The sequence below is a fragment of the Macaca fascicularis genome, chromosome 12, assembly GCF_037993035.2.
Source record: "Macaca fascicularis isolate 582-1 chromosome 12, T2T-MFA8v1.1".
Taxonomy (NCBI): domain Eukaryota; kingdom Metazoa; phylum Chordata; class Mammalia; order Primates; family Cercopithecidae; genus Macaca; species Macaca fascicularis.
In genome coordinates, this window is record NC_088386.1 from 69,950,114 (window position 1) to 69,972,938 (window position 22,825).

At 38.6% G+C, this 22,825-nt stretch overlaps 1 protein-coding gene and 1 long non-coding RNA gene across 5 annotated transcripts in view; one reads left to right on the plus strand and one right to left on the minus strand.

Moving 5' to 3' along the window:
- Positions 1-996: 996 nt before the first annotated feature.
- Positions 997-2,179, plus strand: LOC141408190 (uncharacterized). The gene is made up of 2 exons (XR_012421245.1): positions 997-1,216; positions 1,846-2,179. It is a non-coding gene; the product is annotated as an uncharacterized lncRNA (long non-coding RNA).
- Positions 2,079-22,825, minus strand: part of GPR155 (G protein-coupled receptor 155) — a 52,138-nt gene continuing 31,391 nt past the window's right edge. For 2 of the 4 annotated variants that reach the window (XM_005573521.3, XM_005573519.3), the window contains 6 exons: positions 22,663-22,767; positions 16,193-16,329; positions 14,658-14,753; positions 11,722-11,786; positions 10,050-10,187; positions 2,079-6,232 (listed from right to left, as the gene is read on the minus strand). In XM_005573521.3, coding sequence (XP_005573578.1) covers positions 5,932-6,232; positions 10,050-10,187; positions 11,722-11,786; positions 14,658-14,753; positions 16,193-16,329; positions 22,663-22,767 — 842 coding nt within the window. In that variant the 3' untranslated portion in view covers positions 2,079-5,931. Of the gene's footprint in view, positions 6,284-10,049; positions 10,188-11,721; positions 11,787-14,657; positions 14,754-16,192; positions 16,330-22,662; positions 22,768-22,825 lie in introns of all 4 variants that reach the window. The other 2 variants (XM_074009476.1, XM_015432376.4) reach the window with 1 other exon arrangement.

Here is a 22,825-nt window from a genome sequence, read left to right on the forward strand (position 1 = left end):
TTCAACTAATTTTATGTAAATACTAAGGAGCACAATTGCTGGATCATGTGGTAAGAGTATGTTTAGTTTTCTAAGAAACTGCCAAACTGTCTTCCAGTGGCTATCATTTTGCATCCCTATCAGCAAAGAATAAGAGCTTCTGTTGCCCTGTATTCTTGTCAGCATTTATTGTTGTCAGCATTTTGGATTTTGGCCATTCTAATAGAGTGTAATGGTATCTTGTTTTAATTTACAATTCCCTGATGATATATGGTGTTGGACATCTTTTCACATGCTTTTATCTGTTTATTTTCCTTGGTGAGTTGTCTGTTCAGATCTTTTGCCCATTGTTTACTTAGGTTGTTTCTTTTCTTATTTTTGAGTCTAAAACTTTTTTTTTTTTTTTTTGAGACAAAGTCTCCCTCTTGTCCCCCAGGCTGGAGTGCGATGTCCCGATCTCAGCTCACTGCAACTTCCGCCTCCTGGGTTCAAGTGATTCTCCTGCCTCAGCCCCCTGAGTAGCTGGGATTAGAGGCACCTGTCACCACACCCAGCTAATTTTTGTGTTTTTTAGTAGAGATGAGGTTTCACCAGGTTGGCCAGGCTGGTCTAGAACTCCTGACCTCAGGTCATCCACCTGCCTCGGCCTCCCAAAGTGCTGGGATTATAGGCGTGAGCCACTGTGCCTGGCCTAAACCTCTTTAAATACCAAAAAGATCCCACTGATCTGCCTCATCTATGTCTTACTACACCTTCGACCATTGCTTTTTAGGTTTCTACTATGCTACTCTTTCATGTCCTTGAATGTGCCTTCCTCATGGCCATATTGTCTGCTTGCACTATTCATTCCATGTGCTCCCTTTTATATAAGTAATACTTGACATCCTTTAGAGTTTTGCTAAAACATGACTTCCTCAGGGGAGTTTTCTTCACACCAGAAGGTCTCTCTTACATACTCTTGGAGGCACACGTGATCCTGGTCACAGGTCAATCATGTTTAACATCTGTTTTTCACAGAATAGAAGCTCCATGAGGATAGGAATCATATTTGTTCCCACTGTTGTGTGCTCAGTGTTCAGATTGTGTCTGGCACATGCTAAATGTTCGATACATATTTGTTAAATGAACATTCAAGTACTGATGGGAAGAATTTACACAGCCCTCTTCTCTGCCTATAGAAAATGTAAAGTTGAAGAAACTAGCTAGACAATCTATCTGCCCAACTTGATATCCTTTGGTAAGTTTCAGGTCAACCTGTCACCTCTTAGATACTGTGTATTATTTACCATTACTTAATAAGCCAGGGGAATAATATGAGTATTCTAGAGAAGACTATTTTGTTTGATCTTTGATGAAAACACCAGTTTATATATGTTAATCATGAACCAAAAGTTTTGCTTTAGAAATAACTAGTAGCCTAGTTAGTTAATTCAACCTCATTAGTTAATTCAACCTTTTGTCATACCAGTTGCAGAAATTTATAATCTCATCTTTTCTTAAAGAATGGTGATAACATTTATGATCCTGAACTTTTTTCCAGCCATCATTCATGACAGGACTACCTATGTCCAGTGGCCTAAAACAATTTAATATTTTACATGATGAGATATGAAGGGGCAAACACTAAGAGCTGTATTCCGCTGCATAACAAATATATAAAACACTAGTTTCACATTTTTCTTGCTTTAGAAATGTACTGACCATTAATCGTTGTTCTCAAAATGCCAAATACACTTTGTCTTAGTCTAAAAATATTGAAAGCTAAGCACAAGCTAGGCGTGGAGTTACTCATTGAGAGTTAAGAAAACAACTATGCTGAAGAAAAAGAGATAGGTTTTGAGCAAAATTGTATCATCTTTTTTCTAGCTGTCACTCTACATATTGGAAATGATGAAATATATGAAAACGACTCTAATGTTATATTGACTCATTCATAAAAGTGTGTATAGAATGCGCAATTGGGAAACCCGGTTTGCAGAGCCCAGAGTCATGAAGAATAGAACTCAGGAAACCCATTTAAGAAAACAGTGAGAATGTATAAAAGACCTCTATGATGGCTTCTGCATTATTCAGATTACTCAAAGAAAAGATGTCAGCAATGCAAGTTAAAATAGGTATTTTATTGAGAAATTTGCTTTGTCAGTGAGAAAGTAACAAATATTTTCATTTAATAAAATTAGCATATTTTTAATTCTAAAAATGTCTCTTAAAAGCCTGTATTATCTGAAACTGCAGATCATTCTGATCCAGGGTTTTCTTTTAGTGTCTCCCATGGAAAAAGAAGTAGCAGATTCCATTCGTGCAAATAACAGAAGATAAGTAGTATGACTTGTTCACAAACAAATTTTCCACTCAAGTTTCAGTTGTCTGCATGCATGTGAATTAACATCTTTATTTCTATAACTAGAAAAATCTCCTGGTAACAGCAGTGGGGCCTTAGGCTTACCCCTGAGCATTCAGAGTCATAATATGGTCATATTAAAAAAGGGAAGTTCTGCAGCAAGACAGAACTTAAAAACATCCCCATTCTCTGATCACAACTTAAAATTGGTACAGGTTAATAGTACACTAAAGTATAAGTTATTTGTTATTAATAAATATACTAGGCTTCCATGCAGGTTTTTGTTTTTTGTTTTTTTTTCTTTTTTTCTTTGAGACGGAGTCTCACTGTGACGCCCAGGCTGGAGTCGGCTCACTGCAAGCTCTGCCTCCCGGATTCATGCCATTCTCCTGCCTCAGCCTCCCAAGTAGCTGGGACTATAGGCACCCGCCATGATGCCTGGCTAATTTTTTGTATTTTTAGTAGAGACGGGATTTCACCATGTTAACCCGGATGGGCTCGATCTCCTGACCTCGTGATTCGCCAGCCTCAACCTCCCAAAGTTCTGGGATTACAGGCATGAGCCACTGCGCCTGGCCCCCATGCAGGTTTTTAAAAAATTATTTGTTTCATTAAAAGGACAATGACTCTAACCCTATAAATTATTTTATAAATAACTTTTACATATGAGACACTACAAGTATAATTAAATAAATATCTGAAACATGTTTAAAATAAGTTAAACCAGTACTGAAACTGACACCTAATAATTAAGATGCTCAACGGTCATCTAAATAGATCTCTTTAATTTACTGAAGATAAAGCTTATCTGAAGATGCTATGGTCTAAATGTCTGTGTCCTCCCAGAATTCATACGTTGAAACCTAATCCTCAATCATGTTTAACATCTGTTTTTCACAGGAGAATAGAAGCTCCATGAGGATAGGAATCATATTTGTTCCCACTGTTGTGTGCTCAGTGTTCAGATTGTGTCTGGAACATGGTAGATGTTCAATAAATATTTGTTAAATGAACATTCAAGTACTGATGGGGAGAATTTACACAGCCCCCCTTCTCTGCCTGTAGAAATGTAAAGTTGAAGACACATCCTCAATGTGTTAGTATTAGGGGGTAGGGCCTTTAAGAGGTTATTAGGTCATGAGGGTGGAGCCCTATTGAGTGGAATTAATGCCCTTATAAGGGGCCGATGAGACCAGTTCTTCCCATCTACTATGTGGTGACACAGCAAGAAGGTACCATCTATGAGCCAGAAATTTGGCCCTTACCAGACACCAGCTATGTTAGTGCCTTAATCTTGGACTTCACAACCTCCAAAACTGTGAGAAATGAGTTTCTGTTGTTTATAAGCTATCCAGTTTATAATATTTTGTTATAGTAGCTGAAATAATAGACTGAGAAGGCAACATTTAGTGATTTTAAAAATTATATATGTTTATAATGGACACTTTAAAAAAACTAAATTCTAAATGTAATCTTTAGTTTTTTTTTTTTTTTTTGAGACAGAGTCTCACTCTGTCACCCAGGCTAGAGTGCAGTGGCACAATCTCAGCTCACTGCAACCCCTACCTCCTGGTTTCAAGCAATTCTCCTGCCTCAGCCTCCCAAGTAGCTGGGATTACAGGCGCATGCCACCACACCTGGCTAATTTTGTTTGTTTGTTTTTAGTAGAGACAGGATTTCACTAGGTTGGCCAGGCTGGTCTCGAACTCCTGGGCTAAGCAATTCACCTGCCTCAGCCTCCCAAAGTGATGGGATTACAGGTGTGAGCCACCACCATGCCCAGCCTAGGTTCAGAATTTTTAAATATTGGCTTGAACTATATAGTTTTTATTTTTTTTAACTTTAGGGAATAAAGTAAAAGGGTTATCCTGCATTATGATGCTTTGTTCAAATACAGAAATGATACATTATATGGCAATATTTTCAAGTTCAAATTAATCTGTTCAAATTAGTATTTGTAGCATAAAAGTTAAAGATCAGATTGTACTTCTGCAGAAGGACTGTGGAGATAATAATACATATGGAGGTTTTTATTCCTTAATGGCATAGATTAGTAATTTGGGTAGAAAAGAAAAGACAAACTTAAAAAAAATAGTGCCTCTACGTTTTTTTGCTTGTTTTTTTGTTTTTTTTGTTTTTGAGACTGAGTCTCGCTCTGTCACCCAGGCTGAAGTGCAGTGATGTGATCTTGGCTTACTGCAACCTCCGCCTCCCAGGCTCCAGGGGTACTCCCACCTCAGTCTCCCAAGTAGCTGGGACTACAGGCATGTGCTACCACACCTTGCTATTCTTTTTTTTTTTTTTCTTCCCTTTTTTTTAGTAGAGACCGGGTTTTACCATGTTGCTCAGGCTGGTCTCAAACTCCTGACCTCAAGCTATCTGCCCACCTCAGCCTCCCAAAGTGCTGGGATTACAGGGGTGAGCCACTATGCCTGGACCTCTAGTTTTTAAATGAGTACTATTTGTCAAGGAAATGGAAAAAAGAAAAAAACCTCTTATTAGAATCATTAAAATTCTTTTTCAAGAGGTGCTATCAAAAATTGTAAAGTTGTCATAATTTAAGGTGTATTTCCTGCCAGCAATATACTTGCCAAATTTGATAATTTAAAGGAACAGTTAATAGGATGTTAATTTTGAAATTATAGTAAACAGTTGCAGAAAGCAATGATTATATAATGTTGGCATATTCATATTATTTATAGTACGGCTGACCCTCCATATGCACAGGTTCCACATCCACAGATTCAGTCAACTGCAGATAAAAAATGTAATTAGGCTTACAATGGTTGCATCTGTAGTAAACATGTACAGACTGTTTTTCTTGTTATTTTTCCCTAAACAATACAGTATAACAACTATTTACATAGCATTTACATTGTATTAGGCATTATAAGTATCTAAAGATGATTAAAGTATATGGGAGAATGTGCATAGGTTATATGCAAATACTACACCATTTTATTTATTTATTATTTATTTATTTATTTTGAGACAGAGTCTCGCTCTGTTGCTCAAGCTGGAGTGCAGTGGCACGATCTTGGCTCACAGCAACCTCTGCCTCCCAGATTCAAGCGATTCTCCTGCCTCAGCCTCCTAAGTAGCTGATTACAGGCACCTGCCACCACGCCCAACTAATTTTTTGTATTTTTCAGGAGAGAGGCATTTCGCCATGTTGGCCTGGCTGGTCTTGAACTACTGACCTCAGGTGATCCACCTGCCTTGGCCTCCCAAAGTACTGGGATTACAGGCATGAGCCACCACGCCCGGCCTACACCATTCTATATAAGGGACTTGAGTATCCTCAGATTTTGGGATCTTCAGGATTCCTGGAACCACTCCCCTTGGATACCGAAGGATGACTATATTATATTCATTATCAGAACTTTAATTTGGTTTTCTTTTTTTCCTAAGTGAGCTTCCTATGTGTTTTACATACATGTAAAATCACAGACCCTGAGCATGTAGTGGGAACACATCTTGTCACATTTTACAGAAGAGACAACTGAGGCTCACAGAGGTTGCCTCTGTTAACTTGCCCAAGGTCACCCAGCTAAAAACTAATGAATATGGGGCTAGAATATGATTCCATGTAGGGTTCTCCCCTTCATAATTTAGGTCTTAGGGGAATGTGAGGGTGAGGACAAATGCTCAATTTCTTTATATCTTTCCTGTTGGAGAGTGTTTGCATTAATAGCAGGAGGACTCTGTTCAGGACTCCTTTGAAGAAATCTGTAAAACAAGTACTCATCCCGGAATTCATACTCGTTGGTAATATGTTGGATGACTCCCCCTTGTACCAGCCTGTCTCCGTATATCACAGCTTCACCACGGTCAGAGGCAAGGCCGACTTCAATTAGCCAGTTCACCAGGTCACAGCCGCAGAAAGTTCCAGCAGAAGTTGTTGCACCACACCTGTGTCAAAGGAATGATTCACCCATATGTTCTGTAAATCTGGTATCAGCACTGCATGATAGAGGACAAGCAAGAAAAAATAGAAGGAAACAGGGAAAGACAGCGTGATAGTTAAAAGCATGGCAGGAAGGAAACTGTTCTGAATTGAAAGGGTTTGTTAACTCTCCTGAACCTAGAAAGACCCACTGGAGAAAAAGAAAATATGCCAGTAACACTTGTGAAAACAGAAATGCTTAAACAATACCAAAAGAAGTCATGGATAATATAAATGCACTTACAAAGAAATACTCTTTTTATGGTAGCCTGTTATCAGATCTGTCCTGTAATAGCTGAATATGATATATTTTATAATTTATACTTTTAGTTATACTAAGTAATTTGTTTCAGGAACACTACATATTTTTCACAAGCTCTTAAGAAGTGATTATTTTCACTAAACTATTTAAACTTTATTTTTAGCTCCATATACATCATGTATACATATGCACTCCATACATCATAGTGCCCCACAAATAGCCTTTCTTCTTGCCCTCAGCAGGCAAGACAATCCTACTGATATGTTTGTCAGAAATGTGCTTCAATAGGAAGCAAGGAAAGAGTAAGTAAGATCTAACTGGCTACAAATCTAAGATTTTTAAAATGTGCTTTGTGAATCTACTTCTTGAGTATTTAAAAATCTGTCTTCCTGATGCAAATATGGGATGTCTTAAGTATGTACAAATAAACAAAGGATAGAGAGATACAGGGGAAAAATCCAATTACATGAGAGCTGTACATTTCACACAAATGCACCATAGCTAGACAACATGAATCTGTCCACAAGCATCATTCAGGCTACAAAACCTAAAGTGCTTGACATGGGAAATGGTGGATGAAGATCAATGTGAAAGGAGAAATAGGTGACAAAACAAATTTAAAAACATTTCACCATAAATGAATATTCATGAGTTTATATAAGAATTAGAAAAAAAGGTTAATACTCATGAAAAGTTTTCTCAAATACATAAAATTACATTATTTTAACATCAGTATTTCATTGAGAGATAAGTTATCTTAATTTAGGCCTTGCAACTAGAAACACCACATACAACAAAAACCTGGATATTATACTCTGTTAGCCTTCTTTTTGCTTGTAGATTTTTTATGTATCGCCTAACACCTTTTTTCTTTTCTTTTTTTTTTTTTTTTTTTTTTGACACCAAGTTTCACTCTTGTTGCCCAGGCTGGAGTGCAATGGCGCGATGTCAGCTCAACGCAACCTCCGTCTCCCGGGTTCAAGTGATTCTCTTGCCTCAGCCTCCCGAGTAGATGGGCTTACAGGCATGTGCCACCATGCCTGGCTAATTTTGTCTTTTTAGTAAAGACAGCGTTTCTCCATGTTGGTCAGGCTGGTCTCGAACTCCTGACCTCAGGTGATCTGCCTGCCTCAGCCTCCCAAAGTGCTGGGATTACAGGTGTGAGCCACCGTGCCCGGCCTATAGTCTAACACCTTCTATTCCAGACACCAACAGAATATTTATTTCCTGATGACTGTGATGAGGCAGCTATAATAACAGCCCATGGCTGGGTGTGGTGGCTCACGCCTGTAATCCCAGCACTTTTTTTGGGAGGCCGAGGTGGGCAGATCACTTGAGCTCAGGAGTTTGAGACCAGCCTGGCCAACATGGCAAAACTCCATCTCCACTAAAAATACACAAAAAATTGGCTGGGTATGGTGGCGCACACCTGTAGTTCCAGCTTCTCAGAAGGCTGAGGTGTGAGAATCACCTGAGCCCAGGAGACTGGGGCTGCAGTGAACTGAGATTGCGCCACTGCACTCCAGCCTGGGCAACAAGAGTGAACCTTCATCTCAAAAAAACAAACAAAAAACCAGCCCATGGAGCTGTGCAAAGTCGCAGAGAATGTGACACTGTAGAACCTGGAAAGGGGCAGGGAACAGGCCGGCACGTTCCCAGCTGGTGTCCATCCAGCCAAATGGGACTGAGGCAGACTGGAAGCCCTGCAAATTGCAAAAGCTATGCTTCCTTCCCAAGAGTTGGCAATCACACTGGGCCTCAAAGAGCTAACATGGAGTTCTCTTTTTTAATTTTAAAAAAGCAGGGTTTTTTTTAATGTTTTGTTTGTTTGTTTTGTGGGGTTTTGTTTGTTTTTGAGACAGTCTTGCTCTGTTGCCCAGGCCGGAGTACAGTGGTGTGATCTCGGTTCACTGCAACCTCCACCTCCCAGATTCAAGCTATTCTTGTGCTGCAGCCTCCTGAGTAGCTGGGATTACAGGCGCATGCCACCATGCCCAGCTAGTTTCTGTATTTTTAGTAGAGACAGGGTTTCACCATGTTGGCCAGGCTGGTCTTGAACTCCTGACCTCAGGTGATCCTCCCACCTTGGCCTCCCAAAGTGCTGGGATTACAGGCATAAGCCAGCGTGCCTGGCCCTAAAAAGCAGTTTTAAATTGTTGAAACTATTCATAGATGGCACTTTGAAATAATTGTGCTCAGAAGGGTGAAAAACTAACTTTTCTTCATAGTTTACCATTGCCAGAAAGTGGGCTATGCCCATCACAGACATTCTGTCATCTAACGCAACAATCTCAAGAATTAGATATTTTAAAGAAGAGGAAAACTAAAATTTAGAGAATTGAACTTGCCCAATGTCACACAGCCAACAAGCAGCAGTTCAGGAGCTGAGTTCTAGTATTAGTCCACATCCACTGCGGCCCCTTTTCCACTCTCTGTACCAGGCTACCTTCTGATTATAATTATATATATGTTAAATTGGCATAATAAGTGTAAATAAATTATCCTCCATAAAAATTTTCATACATTTTGTATTTTCAGTTATAGACATAAAAGTATTTGGTTCTTTATATTTTGTTTTGTTTTCTCTTTTATGACAACCAGAAATACTGTATAGTATTTATTCAAAGTTCATAATTTCCTGCTATATACTTCCTTTATAAAAAAAATTTTTTCCTCATCCAAAATTAAGAGAATCTGCTATATACTTCATACCTTAAGGATTCGAATAATAAATATTATGTCACAGACTAAAGGTTAGAACTTGAAGCGAAACATAAGCAACAAAATTAAGAGGCAGAAATTTCATTTCATTCTCTTGACAAATGTATTTGTCAAGAAATGCTGAGGTGGGAAGATAATATCACTTCTAAATCCAATGTATCTCAAAGTTTTGTGAGAGACACTACTGGCCAACTTGAAATGAGGGTTAATATTCTATGACATTTTGGTTCATTCTAAACTAAAGTGTTCACATTTTATATGGCAATCAGAAGTTATATGACATTTTAAAAATATTAAAATCAACATAGGCCAGGCACAGTGGCTCATGCCTGTAATCCCAGCACTTTGGGAGGCCGAGGCAGGTTGATCACGAGGTCAGGAGATCGAGACGATCCTGGCTAACACGGTGAAACCCCATCTCTACTAAAAACACAAAAAAAATTAGCCGGGCGTGGTGGTGGGTGCTTGTAGTCCCAGCTACTCAGGAGGCTGAGGCAGGAGAATGGCGTGAACCTGGGAGGCAGAGTTTGCTCGGCGCCACTGCACTTCAGCCTGGGCGACAGAGCGAGACTCCGTCTCAAAAAAAAAAAAAAAAAAAAAAAAAAAAAGAAATCAACGTAATATGACTCTTTTATATGCCATTTCTGAAACTATAAACTGACCCATAATTCCTTTAACTTTTACATGCATATGTAAAAATAATCACGTAATCAGTCACGACCACCTCATTTAGCCCATTACAATCCAAAATTAATCATTTAAAATATAATTGTCTAGAACTGTACTGGCAGTTTGCTTACCTTCTTTCTTTGACAATGTTTCGGATACAGAGGTCACGGTGATAATGGATAAATTGTTGACAGGTCATTTTTATTTCCTCTGAAACAGGAGAATCCCTGTTTTCTGCTGTTTCTTTATTGTTCCATAGGAATTCAAGTCTGAAAATCAAATTTAAGGCCATTTTCAAGTGAAGAAAAGCACTGAGAGAGAACTCTTCCTGCTTTATCACCCCATCAAAATGGCTGTTCCAAAGCTGTCGATCACCAAAGCTGTCATCTACAGCACCCAGACATCTTTAGTCTCAGAAGCAAAAACATTCTACATTCCAGACATCCTTAGTCTCAGAAGCAAAAATTCTACATTCAGTTTCCTATTCAAAGCATACTGGGGTGGAAGACTTAATCATTTTATAAACCCTCCAGACATGTTTGACCCATTTCAGGTTCTACTAATAAATGTTTCTTACTCTACATTCTACTGTTTTGAAATGCAAAGATAAATTAGAGATCAAATATTTTGTTTAATCGCTTTTCTATTTTAGTACCACAGAGACAAATAGCAGAGTACTCCAAAAACAGTTTTGTTTCAGCCAGTCTAGACAATAGAATTGTTGATTGTTTTACCCAATCAGCATTATGAAGCTGATAACTAAGTTCAATGACTTTCCAATTATGCTTTTCTTCTTTCATGAAATGATTATGAACCTAGCAACTACATCTTGATGATAATGATAAAGATGAAGAAGAAAGAACCATTACAATTTACTGGGCACTTTTCATAGATCTGGTAGGATACATTTCTTTAGCACTCCAAGTTTCCATAAATTTCGACTTTGAAAACACAAGAAGAAGTACAAAGATTTGCCCCCACCTCTTCCTCCTACCCCCACATTGGAGTATTACTACTTGTTATTTCTCATAAAGAAATCCCTGATCTTAATTCAAAGAAACCCTTCAATAAGCTGATAAAAAACCAACAATTTAGAAAGAAAACTTGAGTTTTCTGTAAGCTGTCAGTTTGATAAAAAGAGAAATTGTGTTGTCAAAGGAGACAGACAATCAAATATAGACCACGGGGGTACACCACCTACTACTTCCATTTCCAAAGACATTTTCAAGTTTCGTTTAACTTTATGTAGTTAATAGCATAGACAGAAATCAATGTCCATCAATTCTTGTTAAAGTGCAAATCAATGCCAGATTTATAATAGTTCCTCCAAATTTTTTTTGCAATTGTTTATAACCTTTGTGTGGCATTTAGTGGTGTCCTAGCAGTTACTAAAAGTTTAAAAACATCAGTATCTTAATGTGTGTGTGAGTGAGACAGGGTCTTGCTCTGTCACCCAGGCTGGAGTGCAGTGGCACAATCTTGGCTCACTGCAACCTCTGCCTCCCAGGTTCAAGCCATCCTCCTGCCTCAACCTCCTGAGCAGCTGGGACTACAGAAGCATGCCACCACACCTGGCTAATTTTTTTTTTTTTTTTTTTTTTTTTTTTTTTTTTGTAGAGACTAGGTTTCACCATGTTGCCCAGGCTGGTCTCAAACTCCTGAGTTCAAGCAATCTGCCCACCCCGACCTCCCAAAGCACTGTGATTACAGGCAGCCACCATGCATGGCCCCACATCAGTATCTTAATATAATGGCTTTGTCATCACATTTACAGATACAGATTTATTTCAAAACTTAATTTACCTTCTTTTGAAAGGGAGGATGATTAAATGTTTATCTAATCCAAAGATTCCAAAGGAAATAAATCCCTAGGGAAGAAAACAAAGTTATTTTTTTCAGAATTCAACAATAACATTTTAAAACAGAGAAGTTAAGGGAGTCAACACATTTAGTGTTTGAGGAGGCAAACCTATAGTGATGAGAGCAACATTTTAAGTGAAACACACAAGGCAGGCCCTTCAAAGGCAGGTGTGATACTTTGCTGCCTTTTCCCAATCATTCTATCCTAGTCATTATGAGGGGTGATACAAACCAGGGCTGAGCAGCCGCATTTACATGATAGTAAAATGAAAACATTTAAGGGCATATATGTCTTTGTTCCCCTTTATAAAAAGAAAATATTTCCCACTGTGCATAAGTATTTATTATTTTTCCATGACCTCACAAATTATATAATTAACAAGTGTTGCAGTATCTAATAATAACGCAATAATTGAACAGAATTTATGTAAAGTGAAACTGGCTAGTGGTTAGGGGAAGAGTTTGAAGAATTTGTGAGTGACAAGGCAAACGCCTAGCACCAGGTATCAGCCACAGGTTAGGACAAGTTAAGACTCTTTTTGAGAGGCAGGGAGTTGGGAGCTGCCACTTGTGGCACACTGGGATAAGGATCTGAGTGCAAGTTGGTGGAAGTAGAATGGAGAATGCAGAAGGACCCAAATTTCTTCATCCCCCATACTATAAACAGCCAGAAGGGAATGATCTTGCCACACCACCTCCCCAAGAGGAAAATGGGATGGGAATGGGGTTTGTGTCTGTCTTGCTCCATTGAACTACTTCAGCCTTAAGCTGTGGGGCAGCATTTTAAATGCAACATTCCTGGCATTAGCTGCTGTTGATGACACAGCCCCATGGGATGAAGCTCATCCCAGTCCCAGTTCTGGATAGCTCAGCTTAGAATGGGCTTCCTGAATGCAAAATGCTAAGTCAGAACATGGTTTCTCAACTCAGTATTTTATAGATCTTAGACAGAAAATCAGATCTTCAACAGTATCACAAAGTGAGATATCAAGTAGGATGCTCATGTCTGTCTGTAATAAACGGATAAAGGTCATTTGTCTCTGTGGGCATAGCCATTTTTGCTCCCATCACAATGGCCAAACTGTAAATATTGTAAGAAATTAGGAAAAACTTACAGCGGCATCTATTGACAAATGTTAACTAATTCATATGGCAAATTATTTTCGATTTAATAGGCAAACTCAGTGATTTCAAATGAGTGTGTTTTTTTGTTTTCTGACCTGATACTCAATCTGTGGACTAATATTCTCTAATGAAAAAGTTAAGGGCTGGGCGCAGTGGCTCATGCCTGTAATCCCAGCACTTCGGGAGGCCAAGGCAGGTGGATCACTTGAGGTCAGGAGTTCAAGACCAGCCTGGCCAACATGGTGAAACCACATCTCTACAAAAAATACAAAAATTAGCCGGGTATGGTAGCAGGTGCCTGTAGTCCCAGATACTCGGGAGGCTGAGACAGGAGAACCACCTGAACCCAGGAGGTGGAGGTTGCAGTGAGCTGAGATAGCGCCACTGCACTCCAGCCTGGGTGACAGAACGAGACTCCGTCTCGATTAAAAAAAAAAAAAAAAGTAAGGAGTTAAAGGTCAAAATTTGAAATTTGCACATAAAAATACTTTCTAATATGTAAGATATAACTTATCCTTAAGTATCCATTTTAATAGTGACATAAACATATACAATAGCACCTATCATATTACTTGTTTATGGAATTTTAGTTTCCTAATTTATAAACTGGGGGTGATAATATTACTTTTCAGGTGTTGTCATGATGTTTAAATGAGATAATGAATGTAAAATGCTTAACGATGGTTGGCACATAGTAGGCTATCAAGGAATGGTAACTGCTATCCCTAGCCAAAATTTATTTATACACCACATGATTCTTCTTTTTAAGATTTAAGTATCTATTGTTCAAGGAACATCAAAATGTAAATGAAATGATGTCTATTAAGGAGACGGCCAGGAGCGGTGGCTCATGCCTGTAATCCTAGCACTTTGGGAGGCTGAGGTGGTTGGATCACCTGAGGTCGGGAGTTCAAGACTAGCCTGACCAACTGGAGAAACCCCGTCTCTACTAAAAATACAAAATTAGCTGGGTGTGGTAGTGTGTGCCTGTAATCCCAGCTACTTGGGAGGCTGAGGCAGGTGAATCACTTGAACCAGGGAGGCAGAGGTTTTGGTGAGCCGAGATTGCACCATTGCAACAAGAGCAAAGCTCCATCTCAAAAAAAAAAAAATTTAAGGTGCTAAATTAAAGGTTCAGGGAAAGTAAGTTATTTTCCCAAAGTGACTTTTTTTTTTTTTTGAGACAGTCTCATCTCACTCTGTCACCCAGGCTGGAGTGCAGTGGCACAATCTCAGCTCACTGCAACCTCTACCTCCTGGGTTCAAGTGATTCTTGTGCCTCAGTCTCTGCAGTAGCTTGGATTACAGGCATGGACTACCACGTCTGGCTAATTTTTTTGTATTTTTTGTAGAGACGGGCTTTCACCATGTTGGCTAGGCTGGTTTTGAACTCCTGGCCTCAAGTGACCCACCCACCTTGCCCTCCCAAAGTGCTGGTATTACAGGTGTGAGCCAATGAGCCTGGTCCCATTGTGACTTAATTAAAGATCACACCAAAGTTACTACCTGGTATTTTTCTGGTGGAAGCACTCAGTGTACATTCTGATGACTTGAACCAGTACAATAATTCATCTCTACTAGAAGACAAGCAGCAGCTGTCAGCTGCCATGCATACCAGCAGCTGGCAAACAAACTAAATACTTTTTATGTGAAAAAAAACAACATCCTAATCCACTCCCCACTTCCCCCCGCCCCCTACCAATCAACCTATCTAGGAAAACAAAAACCCCTCAAAGTTTTCCATAAATAAATACCTGGCCAAAGTTAAACACAGCACAGAAAAACTGTAACTCAACATAAAGTCTTCCAGGCTCTTGGTTGAATAACCACCATAAACAACTGGAAAGATTCTGTAAAGGAAGGAGGAAAGAGTATTTCAAAATCAAGCAAGCTAATAATTCCTCTCCATCCACAGCATAGTACAATAACTTACCTACTTAATAATTACAGGGAAAAAGACTAGAGGGAAAAACACTGAGAGAAAAAACACTGAGAGGCTTTATCTTTTCAACAAGAAAGTTTCAACCTCTCCTCTTGACAGATGTCATTCAAACAGTTATCTATTCTGATCAGATTTGAAGCAAGACGACATGAGCCATAATACAGAAGCTTACATAATGTATCAAGATTGCCAACTAGCCTAAGACAGGCCCGATTTTAAATTTAGTTCTACACAATGAAAACAATTACATCACTAAGCAATTCTTGGCAGCATTTCTTATTTTTTTTATTTTTGTTCTTAAACAGCACTTAACGTGGTACTGGCTGATATCACACTATCTCACAAGCATCCCAGCATGCAAAGCGTTCCTTCATAGGTTATCTGGTCCATCTCCTACCTCTAGACGAGTTACACTTGAACCATCTCAAAGAATTATATAATAAGAACTGATAATTCACAGATAGGACATTTAGTAATCAAAGAAATGCATGTAGTCTAAAAACAAAATACTGTATTTTACTTTTCTCAATTTTGTAAGCATCTATTATATGAAGTGGTTATGTTATTTTGATAATTGAAAACTATTTTTTAAAGTTTGTCTGAGGAATATGTTCTAAGAGGTTTTTCAGTTTTCTTTTTTTTTTCCGGTGGACACTGAGGTTTCATGTTCTGAGAGATTAATGTAGGCATTTATCCACTTTGGTCAGTCAGGTATGTTAGGAATAAGTGGCCCTGTGTACATTATTGAAATAGCTGCTTTTGGGCTGGGCGTGGTGGTTCACGCCTGTAATCCCAGTACTTTGGGAGGCCAAGGAGGGTGGATCACCTGAGGTAAGGAGTTCAAGACCAGCCTGACCACCAATATGATGAAACCCCCTTCCCTACTAAAATACAAAAATTAGCCAGGCATGGTGGCATGCGCCTGTAATCCCAGCTACTCAGGAGGCTGAGGCAGGAGAATTACATGAATCCAGGAGGCGGAGGTTGCAGTGAGCCGAGATCGTGCCACTATACTCCAGCCTGGGCGACAGAGCGAGACTCCGTCTCAAAAAAAAAAAAAAAAAAAAAAAAAAAAAGCTGCTTTTACCAAATTCTAGGTTCAGAGCATAGAATGAATAAATTATTCTAAGCAGAATAAGCTATTGGAGCACTTAGGCCTCGGAATAATGTGAATGATTCATCTCTTCCCCTCACACCCCCAAATATTTAGTTCAAGATTCAAATTCAGGTGACCTAGCTACCACACTTCTGGAAAGCAGCAACTAAGTTTTTCCCAGATGCCTGAATAAAACCTTTGCCAAAAATTTAAAGAAATGGGCCCAAAACAAAACCAGAAAAAACAATTACAGCAAACAGGCCAATGATGAGAAGTAAACACAGCAACACATGTCGGGTCAGCTGCTGGTCTCCACTCTGTAGATACTGCTCTTCTTCCTGGGCTAATATGCAGCTCTGGGAGTTACAGCGACTCACACAATGATCGTCTATAAAATAGTAAGCACAACAATTTGTAATCAGAGCTTTTTATCTAAATGCATTTTATCTAAATGCATTTTAAATTTGTAATGACTTCCTAAGAGAAACAACAGAAAAGCACATTCAGCTAAGAATCAGTATATTATTTTAGATGAAATTGGAAGAAAGCTCCTTCATGTTGTTTTAGAAGAATTCTAGCTGAAATGTTTTTATCTCAAAAAAACATAAGTAGAATACAATAGTTCCCTTTTACACTATTCAACAATGTTATATATATAATTATCTAACATCAGTGATATAATTTGACCTTTAAAAATTATACATAATTTGGCCAGGTATGGTGGCTCATGCCTATAATCCCAGCACTTTGGGAGGCCAAGGCAGGTGGATTACTTGAGATCAGGAGTTCAAGACCAGCCTGGCCAACACAGTGAAACCTCGTCTCTACTAAAAATACAAAAATTAAACTGGTGTGGTGGCGTGCACCTGTAGTCCCAGCTACTTGGAAGGCTGAGGCAGGAGAATCGCTTGAACCTGGGAGGCAGAGGTTGTGGTGAGCCAAGACTGTGCCACAGAGTAAGACTCTGTCTCAAAAAAAGAAATAATAATAAAATAAAATAAAAATTATATATAATTTTTATATAATTAATATAATTAAGTATAAATTATATAATTTTTATTTTATATATTAGTTACATAAATTATATATATAAATTATATATAATTACATAAAATATATTTATATATTACATGTTATAAATGTATATTGTATATAATTATATATTATAATCATATAAATTTATAATTCCATATGTAATTTGTATATGTTATTTATATAAATTACAAATTAATATATAATCATATGTAAATAAAATAATATATATAATTACATTTATAATTTACACATATAAGTTATATATTAAATATCTAATATATATTAGATATTATATATATACTAAGTGAATTAACACAGGAACAGAAAACCAAGTACTGCATGTGCTCACTTATAAGTGGGAACTAAACTTCAGATACTCATGGACATAAAGATGGCAACAATAGAAACTGAGGACTACTAGAGGTGAGGAGGAAGGGAGGGGGACAAGGGTTGAAAAAGTATGTAATATATATTATATTTTTATTTTTATATTGTATATATTGAAATTATACACATATGATTTTAAAGGCCAAATTAATAACTGAAGTTTTATCACTGATAAATCTATATGTTAGTCACGAATACCCTATTTTGGCTAACTGTAAAACAAATTACTATTATCTCTTACCTCTCGTTAAAGAGTTTACAATTAGCCTTAACCCCTGCCTTTCACCATATACAAAAATTAACTCAAGATGGACTAAAGATTTAAATGTAATGTCTCGGCTAGGCATGGTGGTGCATGCCTATAATTTCAGCAATTTGGGAGGCTGAGGTGGGCAGATCATTTGAAGTCAGGAGTTCAAGACCAGCCTGACCAACATAGTGAAACCCCGTCTCTACTAAAAATATAAAAATTAGCCAGGCATGGTGGCGGGCGCCTGTAATCCCAGCTACTTGGGAGGCTGAAGCAAGGGAATCACTTGAACCTGGGAGGCAGAGGTTACAGTGAGCCAACATCGTGCCACGACACTCCAGCCTGGGCAATAAAGTAAGACTGTGTCTTAAAAAAAAGAGAGAGAAAAAAAAGTAATGCCTCAAACTGTAAGAATCCTAGAAGAAAACCTAGGAAACACCATTCTGGACATTGGCCTTCAGGAAGAATTTATGACTCAGTCCTCAAAAGCAATTGTAACAAAAACACCACACTGGGAAGTTTTAAGGTAAAAACAAAAACAAAACCAAAAATTGGCAAGTGGGACCTAATTAAACTAAAGAGCTTCTGCACAGCAGAGGAAACTATGAACAGAGTAAACAGATGACCTACAGAATGGGAGAAAATATTCGCACACTATGCATCTAAAAAGGCCTAGCATCCAGAATCTATAAGGAACTTAAACAATCAAACAAACTAAATACAAATAACTCCATTAAAAAATGGGCAAAAGACATGAACAGACACTTCTCAAAGACATAAAAGCAACCAACAAACATGAAAGAATGCTCCACATCAATAATCATCAGAGAAATCAAAACCACAATGAGACACTATCTCACACCAGTCAGAAGGGCTATTATTAAAAAATCAATAAACAACAGATGCTGGTGAGGCTGCAGAGAAAAGGGAATGCTTATATACCATTGGTGGGAACATAAATTAGTTCAGTCACTGTGGAAAGCAGTCTGGAGATTTCTCAAAGAACTTAGAATAGGACTACCATGTGACCCAGCAATCCCATTACACTTGCATGTTCATCACAGCACTACTCACAATAGCAAAGACATGAAATCAAACTAGGTGCCCATCAATGGTGGACTGGATAAAGAAAACGTGCTACATATATACCATGGAATACTATGCAGCCATAAAAGGAATGAAATAGGCCAGGCACAGTGGCTCATGCCTGTAGTCTCAGCACTTTGAGAGGACAAGGTGGGCAGATCGCTTGAGCTCAGGAGTTCAAGACCAGCCTGGGCAACATGCAAAACCCTGTCTCTAAAAAACCAAACAAGTCTAGATGCGGTGGCTCATGCCTGTAATCCCAGCACTTTGGGAGGCCGAGGTGGGCAGATCACCTGAGATCAGGAGTTTGACACCAGCCTGACCAATATGGTGAAATCCCATCTCTTCTAAAAATATAAAAATTAGCCGGGCATGGTGGCAGCTGCCTGTAGTTCCAGCTATTCGGGAGTCTGAGACAGGAGAATTGCTTGAACCTGGGAGGCGGAGGTTGCAGTGAGCCGAGATCATGCCACTGCACTCCAGCCTGGGTCACGGAGCCAGACTCCGTTTCAAAAACAAAACAAAACAAAAATTAGCCATGCGTGGTTGCACATGCCCGCAGTCCTGGCTACTTGGTAGGCTGAGGTGGGATGATGGCTTGAGCCTAGAAGGCAATGGTTGCAGTGAGCTGCTCACTCCAGCCTGGGTGGCAGAGCCAGACTCTGTCTCAGAAAAAAAAAAAAAAAAAAAGAATGAAATAATGTCCTTTGCAGCAACATGAATGCATCTAGAGGCCATAATCCTGAGTGAATTACCACAGAAACAGAAAACCAAGTACTGCATGTGCTCACTTATAAGTGGGAACTAAACTTCAGATACTCATGGACATAAAGATGGTAATGATGGAAACTGGGGACTACAAGAGGTGGAAGGGAGAGAGGGGGCAAGGGCTGAAAAACTACTGGGTACTATGCTTAGTATCTGGGTGATGGGATCATTTGTTTGTACCCCAAACCTCAGCATCATACAATATACCCAGGTAGCAAAACTGCACATGTATCCACTGAATCTAAAATAAAAGTTGAAAAAAACTTTGACTTAGGAAACACCTTTGAGGAACCATAAAATACACCATGTTTTGTTCACATATGGAACCAAACACAAGTCACAGGCATGACTATTTTCTGGCCAAAAATAGAGGTGAGGGACTTTTCACAGGAAGCCTTTGTTTTTCTCTTAGTTCTGCTTTATATATGGGAGCAAAAACAAAGAAAAACATTTTTTACAAAATAGACGTCTAGTCCAACATACAGTCTTATACAAGTCAGTGATTAAAGACCACAATTCTATAGCTCTTGCCCTCAAGCTAAAATAAAAAATTTGTATTTCCTAAAACCACATTTTAGAAAAGGCCATGTATACACGTTAAACATGGTCTAGCACAATTGCTGATGGCATGGGGGAAGGTTCATAATGTTGCTAAGTAAAAAGAAAGTAGGTTGCCAAACTGTCTCTGTAGTATGATCCTATTTGAATAAAAATTATTTGTATATATGTGTGGAAAAATCCTGGAAGTATACCTATATATAATAAATCTGGTTTTAAAATATTGTGTACAAGCCGGGCGTGGTAGCTGACACCTGTAATCCCAGCACTTTGGGAGGCTGAGGTGGGCAGATCACTTGAGGTCAGGAATTTGAGACCAGCCTGGCCAACATGGTGAAACCCTGTCTCTACTAAAAACACACACACACACACAAAAATTAGGTGGGCGTGGTGGCAGGAGCCTGTAAACCCAGCTACTTGGGAGGCTGAGACAGGAGAATTGCTTGAACCCTGGAGGCAGAGGTTGCAGTGAGCCATGATGGCGCCACTGCACTCCAGCCTGGGCGACAGAGCAACACTCCATCTCAAAAAAAAAAAAAAAAAAATTGTGTACAGATATTACAAAAATAGATAAAAATAAATCTTGCTATCTTTCATTTGCTTTTTCATACATTGTTGCCATTCAACAATCTAAATGTGATACTTATTTTTGCCTTTGTACTATGCCAAGGGGTAGAGAATAAATTATATTGTCAACTCTAAAAATTCTAATTTGCCCATGGTTTAATTTCCTTCAGGCTTTATTTTAGGCTCAGGGATGATACTAAGTTATATGATTAGATGAAGTCCCTATACAACGGCTCTCATTCTATATGATTTTTATAAAATATGATCAGAAAATCCAAGCCCCTATAATTTAAGAGAATTTTGAAGAATCAACTTTTTGTTTGTTGGTTTCTGAGACAGGGTCTTGCTCTTGCTCAGACATGATCATGGCCTACTGCAGCCTCAACCTCCTGGGCTCAAGTGATCCTCCCACCTCAGCCTCCTGGGTAGCTGGGATTACAGGCATGAGCCACTGCATTCAGCTAAGTTTTTTGATTCTTTGTAGAGACAGGCTCTGGCTATGTTGCCCAGGCTTGTCTTGAACTCCTGGGCTCAAGCACGATCCTCCTGCCTTGGCCTCCCAAAGTGCTGGGATTACAGGAGTGAGCTACCAATGCTCAGCCAAGAATCAACATTATTAATGAAGAAAATGACAGATAAGCAAAGCCTAAGGAGATTTGGGGAGGGAAAATGAAATTTGCCAAATCAGATTACATGTTGAATTTGTTAATGGATTTTACTATTAGGTATATTGTGTAGGGTGCAAACAATAAGGAGGACAACCTTGGGTTTTCTGATGTAAAGAAACAATTTTAGAAAAAAGGCAGACAGATAAAATAAAGATGGTTTAACTGCCAGAAAGGGATTCTTGTAAAAGAAAAAAAAAAGTCAGTGAATGCTTGATATCTGATATGTTTTCACTACTTTTTATGGAAACGTGAATTCTATTATTATTTAAGATTCATTCCTTGCCAGCAGATAGCAGCCAAATATAAATCCCATCTGAATAACAATAATTACTACTGCTACTACATATTTTAATGAGCATTTACTATGTATACCACATACTGTGATAAGTGATTTGCATACATTGTTTTCTATAATCCTTACATTTCTTATATAAAAACATAATGTCTTTAGCAATAATATAGTTGACATATGCTTTATCAAAAAGAGCATTTTGGAGGGTTTCCCTTTTTAGTTTGATTATAAATAAGTATAATAAATGAAAAATGCATTGCAATTCCACGCAAGTATGAAGTATGTTTGGTTGTTTTGAATAATTTGAAATTTAGGCCACAAATGTAATTCAATCTCTTAGTCAAAAGGTTATTACTTTTTTTTTTCCGAGACAGTCTTGCTCTGTCACCCAGACTAGAGTGCAGTGACATGATCTTGGCTCACTGCAACCTCTGCCTCCTGGGGTCAAGCAATTCTTCTGCCTCAGCCTCCCAAGTAGCTGGGATTACAGGCGCCCAGCACTCTACCCAACTAATTTTTGTATTTTTAGTAGAGACGGGGTTTCACCATGTTGGCCAGGCTAGTCTCGAACTCCTGACCTTGTGATCCACCCACCTTGGCCTCCCAAAGTGCTGAGATTACAGGCGTGAGCCACTGTGCCTGGCCAAGAGGTTATTACTTTTAAAGGTGTTTGTTCCTTGTTTTATAAGAATGGCCATATTTAAAGCATACAGATTCAAAACATAATTAAGAACAAATTAATTAGTCCTGGTCCTGGGGGATGAGAATGGGGGAAAAGTCTCGGTTTCTAAAACAAGAAAAAAGCTTCCCTCTCCCCACCTCCCACCAAAATGCCTTTTAGGGCAAACTTCCTGGATTTGTCACTTGGGTTAAATTTATTGGGGAATGTGTATGATACTACTTATTATTACTTTGCGAGAACTTTATTTTTTAAAGTGAATATTCTGTCTATGCACAATTATTCCCTATTAGCACTTCTTTGCTCTTAATTGAGAATCTATATTCTTGATGTTTGTAGCTTCTGTAGATATCCTATGTAGAGTTCTTTTGGGGGATAAGAATAAGGAATCTTCTGTCCCTTAATCCCATCCTCAGTCCAGAGGCACTTACTTTTCTCAAACGAAGGAATCACAGGCTCGCTGGTGCTTGTGTTTGCTATTGGCTCTATTGATGGGCAGTGTAATTCACCATTTCCCATGGAGCAGGAGCAGCAACCTGTATCAATCAAATAGTCCGTGAGAGTAGAGCCCAACCACAACAGAAACGGACAATT